At 33.3% G+C, this 10,701-nt stretch overlaps 2 protein-coding genes and 1 long non-coding RNA gene across 3 annotated transcripts; 2 read left to right on the plus strand and 1 right to left on the minus strand.

The window, feature by feature from the left end:
* Window positions 1-325: 325 nt before the first annotated feature.
* On the minus strand, window positions 326-1,201 carry LOC119644326 (nucleoporin Nup35-like). The gene has a single exon (XM_038043870.1). The coding sequence runs from the start codon at window positions 1,199-1,201 to the stop codon at window positions 326-328; it is 876 nt and encodes a 291-aa protein (XP_037899798.1).
* A 3,777-nt stretch (window positions 1,202-4,978) lies between these two features.
* Window positions 4,979-6,229, plus strand: LOC119644327. The gene is made up of 3 exons (XM_038043871.1): window positions 4,979-5,461; window positions 5,873-6,028; window positions 6,119-6,229. The coding sequence occupies exons 1-3, from the start codon at window positions 4,979-4,981 to the stop codon at window positions 6,227-6,229; spliced, it is 750 nt and encodes a 249-aa protein (XP_037899799.1).
* A 3,571-nt stretch (window positions 6,230-9,800) lies between these two features.
* Window positions 9,801-10,165, plus strand: LOC119644328. Its single transcript, XR_005248503.1, has 2 exons — window positions 9,801-9,967; window positions 10,042-10,165. It is a non-coding gene; the product is annotated as an uncharacterized LOC119644328 (long non-coding RNA).
* Window positions 10,166-10,701: the final 536 nt, after the last annotated feature.

A 10,701-nucleotide genomic window follows, 5' to 3' on the forward strand; every position in this document is an offset into this window, starting at 1 on the left:
ATAGAATAGGAGTAAAAGTAAGGACGGTTTGTGAGGTGGATCAGCGCAGGGTACATACAATGATACGTTACTATACTTTATCGTAAAGTAAAGTAAGTGTTCTAAAGTAGTTGTGTTGCATTACATCTTGGAATAAATTTTAAAATTCTCTTGGCACGCTTAACAAACGCATTTCATTGTATTTCCTTGGTATTACTTCCGGTAATGGGTTATGGATCGATAATTCAGGACATAAGATATAGTTTGCTCCACAAGAACTCGGAAGAAAAGATTGTTTAGCGTAATTTGACTTTAGGTAAAATTTTTTGCGAGAATTAGGAATTAATCACCAACCGAAGAATAAGTCCAATGCTTTGTTTAAAAGACGAGAATCTCTACTGGCTGTGCCAACATTAGTAAACGCCGGATTTTCGCATTGTGCGTTTTTGCAAGCCTCAGCCAAAGATTGCATTTCCATAGATTCTGTAGTATTCTCATATATGTTCTCTTTGCCGACGACATTCTCATTCTTGCACTCCGTTACACCAATCATTAAGTTATTAGCGAATATTATCCCATTATAAGCAAGCGCTTTCTCACATTCTAGTTGAGACGAATACTTCAAATGTATCCAGTTACTGTAAGATGAAGGGAGCACATTATCGACTATAGTCCCGCATTGCGCAAAGTGGTGCAATATTAATGAAACAGCTGTGGCGGGAAATCCATATACGGTAACCCACAATCGCCTGCAATGTGGGGAAACGTTTAAATCTGTGGTATAAGCTCTAGTTGGAGGCCTGCGGTTTTTTGATGATAAATTGAATGAGTCATTGTAAGCGCGCTTCAGTTTAACTATTTCATTGTTATCATTAAGCAACGCATCAAAAAGCCCCTGTGCATGAGGTCCACCTATGTTATGATTCTTTTCAGGTTCAATATGATTATGGAAATTTTGCTGTGAACGCATAGTTTGTTTACAGTCGGATGTTGTTTTTGTTTCTAATATCGACTTATAGTCTTGACCTGATTCGTTGCTGGTGGCTCTATTTCTATCTCTTGTATCGGACAAGCCACATGAAACATTACTACCTGTATTCTTGATCGGTGGACGAGTGTTACGAGATGTTTCCGAATTTTTCTGTTCGCCCTTTAAAAAATTGGGAAAACAAAAATTTGATGGCAGACTGGTTCGAATGTTTTCCAAATTTATTTGTTTCATGTTTTTTGTTGTAATAATTCCACTTATTTTTATTGCGTGGGTTATATGTGCAGTAAGCAGCTTTGTCGGCTATAATGATGATGTAGGCGTTGTAAACTTCTAATTTATTAAACGGGATAAGGTTTAGATGCCAAAACTGTGGAACTCGTAATTATAGTTGAGTTATTTGTGGAATGTCAAACTTATGAAACTTTTGAAAAAATGTGTTAACGTAAATAAAAAAAAAGGTGGGAAAAAACGAACAAGTAAATTCTGACTAACAGGAAAATGAACAGTCTTCAATTTACCAGATACCTTTGTGAAAAATTATGTTAGGAAGATGTTAATAAATTTGTGCGGTGCAATTTTAGTTACAAAACATTTCAATTGATATTAATGAAGTTTTTCGTAAATGCATTTTGACTTCATTGAATTGCAATGATCGGAGGAAACCTTCAATATCAACATCAAATTTTAAATCGATTTGAGCATGTCCGCCCGTCCATTTGAACGTCTGTCCAAAATGGCCCAAATCCGTCAAAGGACGGAGCTAAGATGTTGCTTTCCGTGTTTTTGGCTCTATATTCATAAACTACAACAAATACCGATATAAATATCCGCTTTTGTTCTGCAGGAATAAAGAAAGTCAATAACCTCCACCCAATATTGTACAGCACGATAATTAATATATAACTCTTTTTAGCCTTTTTTGGCATAATGATGATGGGTAATTTGTTTCTATTCATTTATACATGTAACGAAATCCAAGCGAATAAATGTTAACGTTTAGAATATTTGTATATAGCTCGACGAAATGTGTTTGAACGTGATTTCGACGGTAAAACCACCACACCAGATCCATGCGGGACAATCCAAATCCACACGTACCAGGAGAAGAGTAAGTATTAAAGTATTATTATGATTATAAATGCAGTATGGCCTTTAAACACGCATATAACGCAATTCCAGGTCAGAGTTTGACGGTGAAAATTTTGTTCGCTTTACCGGAGACACAGCAAAACACGCTGGTGCTCAATCGTTCGCTTGGGAGGCTCATGGTAAGGGGGTCGATGTTCATTTATTGGCTGAGTCTACTAAGCTGGAGCTGTCACAAAAGGAATACGAGAAAAAGAAGGAACATTTCAAATCAAGTGTAAGAATCGAAGGTCAATTTAGTTTAGTCATTCACAACATATTGTGGAAAAGTATGGCGGTGATGAATAAAAAATATGCATTCATCTCCCCTTGTACGTCTCCTGAATAGTTTTATACAATTTTTATAGGCGTGGCATTCGATTTTCCCCTTTTTTGAAAAATTTGATGTTAATTCAATTGGTAATGCAATTCTGTGTCGGCGCCAGTAGTCTATCGTTGCAATGCAAATTACAATGCGATAATGTTGTCCAGCTTGTAAATTTTTGCGGTAATATTATCGCCGCAAGCGATGAATCTTTCGAAGAGGACCTATGGCGTAGACGTGAATGGCAAAGCAAGATAGCAGCAAATTTGGAAGTTTATATATATAAAAAAAAAGAAAAAAAAAAACTATATAATTATTTCCAGATACTCTCGCTGTACGCTTTCATACTGACAGCGCTTTACGAAAAACTACAGACTTTGAGTAAAATTAAACCGAAAAAGAAATCAAATTCCGAGACTGAATTAGTGATTAGCGAAAAGGAATGCTGCCAAATGCTTATAGAATTAATGAGACTTTTGAAAAGAGAATTCCAACGCTGTGATAAACTAATAAGTAAGTATTTTATCAATAACAATAAGCGAAAACATTGACTGATTCCTGGAATCGAAGCATCAAGGTCCCGGAATAATTAATTAAACTTTCAACTTATCTATTTTCAATCTCAGTAACCATTCTAAGCTATACATTTTTTTTAAATAACGCTTACCAAAATTTTCCAAACAGTTCTGCTTAAGTGGCGAGTTTCCAATTTTCTGCCGCCCTCAATCCAGGCAAATTTTAAATGAACGCTAAACTATATTGATAGTCTCACAATTTGTGTCCAGTTTGGCCAAAGATATCTAGGACTTTTGCGCCAAAGTACAGATTGCCCTGCATCTGAGAGTAGCATACCCAGTTAACCACAGTTGTTCTACATCAATTTGTTTTTCCTTTGACAAGATTAATAAGAAAATGCGCTACCTTTTCGAATGTTTTGTGCTAGACATATTAGCATTATTAAGTTTTGCGAGCTTTAAAACAAAAAATTAATTTAATATTCAAAAGTTAATGTAATTTAAACGGACAGTGCCATGACTATTAATACTGCAATGACAAAGAAATTGTAAAAATTAACAAAATTGAATATTTTATGATCTTAATCCATTTTTATTATAAAAAATGACAAATGATCCGTAGAATAGACCTGTGGGACCCATGCTTGCTGCTTTATGTCAATTATCATAATATAAGTATTATCATAAACGGATTTTCATCAAAAATTGCTGAAAATTACACATTTTTGCCACATCAGCTTATGTAAGAACAGTGGTATTGGGGTTCGAAAAGTTGAGCCATGGGGTTCAAACTTTTCACATCAATTTAGAATGCCCTGCTACTACTACGATGATTCTAACTCGCTCGATATGTCTATCCTAACTTCTCCTAGATGGCACATACGTCTATACAAACTAAGCGTAACCCATACCACAAGTCGTATAAATGAATTAACGGAAACATTCTTCAAAAGATCAACATAACTACTGGCTATCTTTACAAAATATTCAAAATATAAAATGTTGTTTCGTTTATCTTTTCTTTGCTTTTCAAAAAAAGCAACACATTTCAAATTTATCGAAAGAAGAGAGGGCAGAATTTTCTTTTATATGTTTCAATATATTTTCGTAAAGATTTTTTCCGTTTAGAGATTGCTATAAGCAATAATTTTTCCCAGTAAAAATTTATAGTCCTAAAAAATAAGAAACGAATCGCGTCATTTTCAAAAGATTTTTAACATAAAACGAACCACACTCCAAAACTATAGTCACATATAACGAAAACATCTCGACTCGAATTCTGTAACCTCAAAGCCGAAACGAGAATAAGCATCAAAAACAGCGTCACTTATACCTAACAATGGCATATTCTACTCAAAAGGATTTTTTTCATGTACCGTTCATGGATGAACACTTGGAATTCGCGTGCCGCCCGGACTGTGTAAAACTGAAGCGTTATAACTCAATTATAGCTGACAGCGCTTGGGCTCTGGATGACAAAAAGCAATCTAAATATTTGTATGATTTAGTGCTTTGCGAAACGCCGGTGAGAGCGAACGCAGTAAATTTTAAATTGAAAATTTTTTAACTGAAAATTTTACTTTTAAAATCGGGGTTTAGGGGCTACTGAAGACATGTTCCAAAGCAGATATGGGAATGTCCCGAGTAGCATCTGGTGCCGGAGACGAGGTAGATTTTTAGATTGTTTTTAACTCTTGTTTCAAATTTTTGAAATGAATGCCCGTTGCTTAGCAGGGCTTGCTAACACAGTTGAGCTCTATTAGTGCTGGGGACAGTCTGCTTCAATGCGCCAACACCCATTTAGCGGAATATCAAAAATTGCTTAACGTTAAAACTTCGTTAGAAAACGAACTGAATGTTTCTAATGAACGTCTCAAATCGGCTACGCAAGAGAACAAGAAAATCAAGGAAATATTAACTACCAAGTTGGATGCAAACACTTGTAAAGATTTCTATAACAAGGTGAGAGAGCTGGTGTCTTCCGGAAAATTAAACAAAAACGAAGAGAACGAAATGTTACAAATACATAAAAAGATTGAAAATATGCTGAAAGCCTACGAGATATTGCGAGCTGAAAATAACTACATTAAGCGTCTAGTAGAGAAATTGGCGAATCGTTGCTCTTTGGAAAAAATAAAAACTGAACCAGAGCAAAGTAAAGATGTAGACTATCTACAAAAAGAAGTCGACAAATTACGTAAAGAATGCATTATGCTCAGAGATATGGAAGACGGCTACCAGAAAATAAAACAAGAAATGCAAGATAAGTATTGTTCCCAGAAGCGTTTGTCAGATCGAGATGCGGAGAATATAAAAGCTATCATCAGCGATCGTAATAATCTACGTGACAAGTGCAAGTCGTTTAATCAAAGGGTCGGCGATATGCAGAAGAAGGAGAGAAACTTAAACAAAGATTTGGAAAACAAAGCCAAGTCTTGTGCTAATTTGGAAGCGGAGATGCAAAAAATGCAAAAATACTACGAGGACCAAATGCAGCAGGCCTGCTTTAGGGAAGAATGCTTAAAGGTAAGAATTTCGAAAGGCATTTTAGTGAATTAAAGCAAGGAGAGCAAGATTTTAAACCCTGTCTAATAATTTCGACCTCTATATATTTTGTTTCACAAAATTGACTTCGCGAGTAGCATAAAGCAATAGTTAAATAGATATGCAAATATAAAGTGTGATTAGTTGAAAAGTTTTCATTTTAAGCATTATTGCTGAAATTTTATTGTTTTTCTTGAAATTCGTTTTTTTTTTTTTATTAGAAGGATCGAATTGGACTATTTTATATTATTTCTACTTCTTTCGTCAATCGATAATTTGATTTATGACCATGTGCCTATCTAAATTCATACAAAACTTCTTGCGTCCCTTTTCTTTAATACTTCTTATGCTCGCCGTTTCCCTTCCATTTTTTCATGATTTCATATTTTTCAGGCCCAATTAGAGGATTTGAAGGAGGACTTCATGCAAGTTAAATGCCAAGCTCAAAAATCTGATATGTTACAAATGGAAGTATCCTGCCTACGTAACGAAATACTTAAGCGTGATATGGCTTTAAGTGATTACGACTGCCAATATAAACAACTTATGGTAAGTAATGCAATCCTTGTACATTTTAGTTAGTGCACTTAAATAATAAGTTACTGTTATATATAATATTAAATGAACATACACGTAAAGTATAAAGCAAAACGTTTTAAAAGCGCTGGTTATCGTATACTGCCACCAGCCGAACCACGTGAAAATACGATGTACGCGGAGCTTTTCCCAGAAAGTTTAACAGAAGGTTAACCAAAGGACTTGTCCTTACGGTATGTGTACATTCGTTTGTAGAAGAGGGAACGCGATTTTAATATTTTTTTCCTGAAATTATATTGTTACACTAACTTTTTGTATTTTGTGAAAAGAAATATCTTACAAATTTGGAAGTAAAAAAATTCCAAAAAGTTTCTTGAATAAATTACATTAAATACAAGTTTCAATCCATACGTAAATTGGCTGTCAAAGTATTTAACGTGTTGAATGCTTTGATAACAATGAAGCTGACAAAAATAATAAGCTTAAATTAATTTATAAAAATAAGGCTTTTGAAGTCGTGATGCAATGGGAAAGGGATGGTAAAGCATAATATTTGGGCAACGTTAAATGTCTTCAACATTTGTTGCTGTATTTTGTATAAAGTAATTCGTAAAAATTTCAAACTGATCAAGGCGGTGGTACGCGATAGTGTAGTTACATAACGTTCAAACCCAGAAAATAGCGAATATCAATGTTTGATATGAAAAAAGGTGGCATAAAGCTTATGTATGGGAACCTGTTATTCTTGCTTATATTCTTTCTTGCTTTGAAACATAAGAAACCCATTTGAAAAATAGAATACCTCGTTAACGAGCTTTAAAAAAGAGAAATTAGAAGTGAAAATCATTTGAAAACATTTAGAAGCAGAATGCTAAGCTAGAGCAAGTAATACTAATTTCAAAACTAAATGTTTACAATAAAAATAACCTAAGAAGAAAAACTCTTCACATATATTGGATGGAATACAAAAGCAAAACCTGCAAAGGTAAAACAAAGAAAGCTGTTGTCTCAAGAAGCGAACGACCGAAATTCACGATCTGTTTGGAAAAAATGAAATTTGGTAGAGAAATAAAAACTCTCGCAGAAATAATGATAACGAAGAGATGAAATGATCAACAGAACACTTTCATTCACTTGCCTGACATCAAAAACATTCCCCGTCAGTTAACTGCTCCCAGCATTCAAACAAAACCCAGTTAACGGACAAGATCGTTACATTTAGGGGAGTTGAAAGTTCTGCAAGAGCAATTAATAATGATGATGGCTAAGGCATTTCAAATAGTTCTGTTTCTGTTGGTGTCATTCAATAAATTGTCATTCATTTGTAATTTAGTAATTTGTACTGTATTAGTTATAGTTACGACCAACTTAGTAGGCATCGCTCCATTACCCGCAGGCAATTAGAGAGTCGAATGACTGACATTTTCCCGCATTGTTTGGTAGATATGGTTTGAAATAAATATATGTTATATAGATCCTTTAAGTCATATTTTCAATTCTCAAGTTGAAATGAAGTTGAAAACCAAGAAAAAGTCGCCACATTGATGTTGCAAGTGAGTTATGTTATGTCATCCGGAGAGATATCTTAAGAAAAGGGTAAATACGAAAGTTTGCACGCGTGTTAATTAATACACTTTCCCTCTTTTTTATTTTCGCAGTCATTAAAGATGATAATGAAGGTGCCAAAACGTATTTGGAAGGCGTTAGATCCATACTTTTCAAAGATTACACAAACCGATTCGATTGCCTCGATCGATTATGAAACAGGAAAAAGCAATTTGGGGGAAATAAAACTTATTACCCCATAAAAGTTTAAGGTATATCTTACGTAAATTTCTCTTCGAATAACCACAAATTTTTATAGTCTTTTTACTTGCAGATTTGCTATTTGGAAATCCCAAAAGATATTCTCATCTCTTCTGTTTATCTATTAGGCCCATATTAGGTATATTAAGTTTTTATTTCTTTAGATCTTTAGATTTAGCACAGGTAGAGATTTATAATATTCTGTTTGACAATAATTTTTAGCAGAGGTATATGTGCACGGAAAAGTAACATCTATGCATAATAATATATAATAATAACATAAATTTTATGGTATTATTATATATTATTATAAACTTGTTTACGTATGTATATTTATATGTGTGTATTTATGTTTATATATATATCTCGTATATCTTTATATATGTTTATATATATATATATATACTATATACACATATATACACATTGTATATATTTTTATATTTTATATATTCATAGTACAATTACATATATAAAAAAAACGCTCTAATTGGCGCGTAATTGTTACATTAATAAATATTGTTACACCAACAAGAAAAAGTAGAGCAGCAGTTTATAAAACGATTTTTGAATTCTACTACTTTTAATTTATATAAATGCGAGCATTAATAGTATGCGTCATTCTTTTAATTTATCTACGCTTTTGTAAATGAAACGGGCAAATATATCCGAAATAAATTGAGCCGCTTGACATCTATAACGTTGTCTTTTTTTATTGATTTCTACCAATTCAACTTCTGCCATCAGTTTGCTACGGTCTTACCTCCCCGCAAGTTTCGTTCAAGCATTGACAAGTGTAAACAAATGTGGACTCGTATTCTCTAAAGTGCCCAATTTTTATACAAATTATTGAGAACATATACGCTTATTCTCTAAAGAGCCCATACTTTATACGCTTATTCTCTAAAGTGCCCAATTTTTATACAAATGTGTGAACATCTTATTGTTTTGTTGCCTCTGATTAGATTTGTTATATCGTCTTCGACATAGGCAAACCACTTTGAACGATAGATTTTTTTTTTTGCTTTCTTTTCCTTTTGTTTGGCAGAGGTAGGGCAATTTCCCATTTATTTCTAGACAGTTTGTTAGTAGTTCGTAGGATCGAACAGTTTTAGCAATGGTATAAATATGACGGTCATTCATAGTTTTATAAGCCAAATTAGCTGAAAAATATATCGTCAGGCAATTTCTTTTATGCGGAGAAAAGATGATAACGTAGGAATTGCAAAATATGTTATTGTTGTCATTTAGAAGGGAAAATCGTTGGCAGGGGTGCAATCATAGATCTCGAAGATCAAAAAAGTCATATCTTTTATGTGAAGAAATCTGTGGTTTCAAGTCGTTCGTGCAAAAATTACAGATTAAGGTATGACCCTGTTCTTCAAAACAGAAAATATCTGTGTTGAATAAATTATATATAAATAGCGCCAAGAGCGATGTATGCGGTGCTGAATCATTTCAATTGACTTCCAATGTGATGTACAAGGCCTGACTAGATACTTCTTTTGGATAGTCATGATGCGTAGTAAGCTTCGCTTGAAGTTGTTAAGAACTTTTTTAACAATAGTTTTTAAAAAAATAGTTGAAAAAGATTATAGTCAGTATTCTGCAACTATGAATTAGATGTGACTTTACTCTTATTATGTGAGAGAACACTTTGCAGTGAGAATTGACCAGATTTGTGCAATTATTGCTAAACTATTAACGTAATTGACAACTTGACAATCAATGATATGGTTTAAAAAAGGCCCTTTCATAAAACCAAGGAAGATAATAATAATGAGGCATGATTGTTTTTTTAAGGAGGGAAATTTATTTCGGTTTCATAACTTTTAACGTACTCAACTTCTCGGTGCTTAAAGGATCTCATTGCGTTTTTCCCTAAGATAATAATATATGATAGAGCGATTCGTTAGAAACTATTTGTTATTGTTTAAACTTGAAGAAAGAAATTTCACCAACTGTATCGTTTACCTGCACTGTGAGATTAAAAAAAAAAACAGCAGCTTGATAACCCTGTTTATCATATGACCAAGAGAAAAAGTTGCAAAGAATTCTTAAATTTTTTGTGAAGCAACACCAAATTAACTTGAGACAAAAAGAACTAAGTCGCGAATTGCGAATCCTCATTTATTGGAAAATATTGTAAGATTTTGCCTACAAAAATTTGTTTACAAACTAAAAGACCTCAATAAGTTTTGTCTTTCGAAAATTTGCAGAAATCCTTGAACCCCGGTGATTGTGAGTGATTCGTGATATTTGTCTTTTGAATAACTGTCCGATACAAAAAAATCAAATCAAATCATAAAAAATGGCACTTAGCGACGCTGACGTACAAAAACAGGTAAGAGCATCTGAGAAAAAAAGCATAAAACTTTTATGTAATAACACAGAATATGAAAAATTCAATTTTTACATAACACTTGGGAAAATTAAGTGTGAAGCTATTTGTAGAAAGTAAGACATGCAGTGAGATGGAAGGTCATAATGGCTAACGTTCTAAATGTATTGCATAGTAATTTGCATTTAGTTATTGAGAAATAAAGATTCGACTAGTCATGTGACCATTGGTATTGGTTGAATGTTATTACTATTGACTAGTTAGAGAAAGTCAACTATACAGTGATACGTCGAAACTACAGGTATCTCACTCTTAACAAACAAATCTTATCTTGAATAGCAGAATTTCCAATTTACATAATTAGCTCATGTAGCCAAACGTCAATACTTACAAACTGAAGAATACTTGCACCTTTTATTGGCTAACAATATTTCCTGTAGGCGATTCGCCTCCGTTTTCTATATAAAATCAGAGAAATTAAGGGATATTATTCATTAACGAATTCATTAATACATTAAGTGAGTCAAATCGGTGAACA

Source organism: Glossina fuscipes, unplaced genomic scaffold, assembly GCF_014805625.2.
Source record: "Glossina fuscipes isolate IAEA_lab_2018 unplaced genomic scaffold, Yale_Gfus_2 110126, whole genome shotgun sequence".
Taxonomy (NCBI): Eukaryota; Metazoa; Arthropoda; class Insecta; order Diptera; family Glossinidae; genus Glossina; species Glossina fuscipes.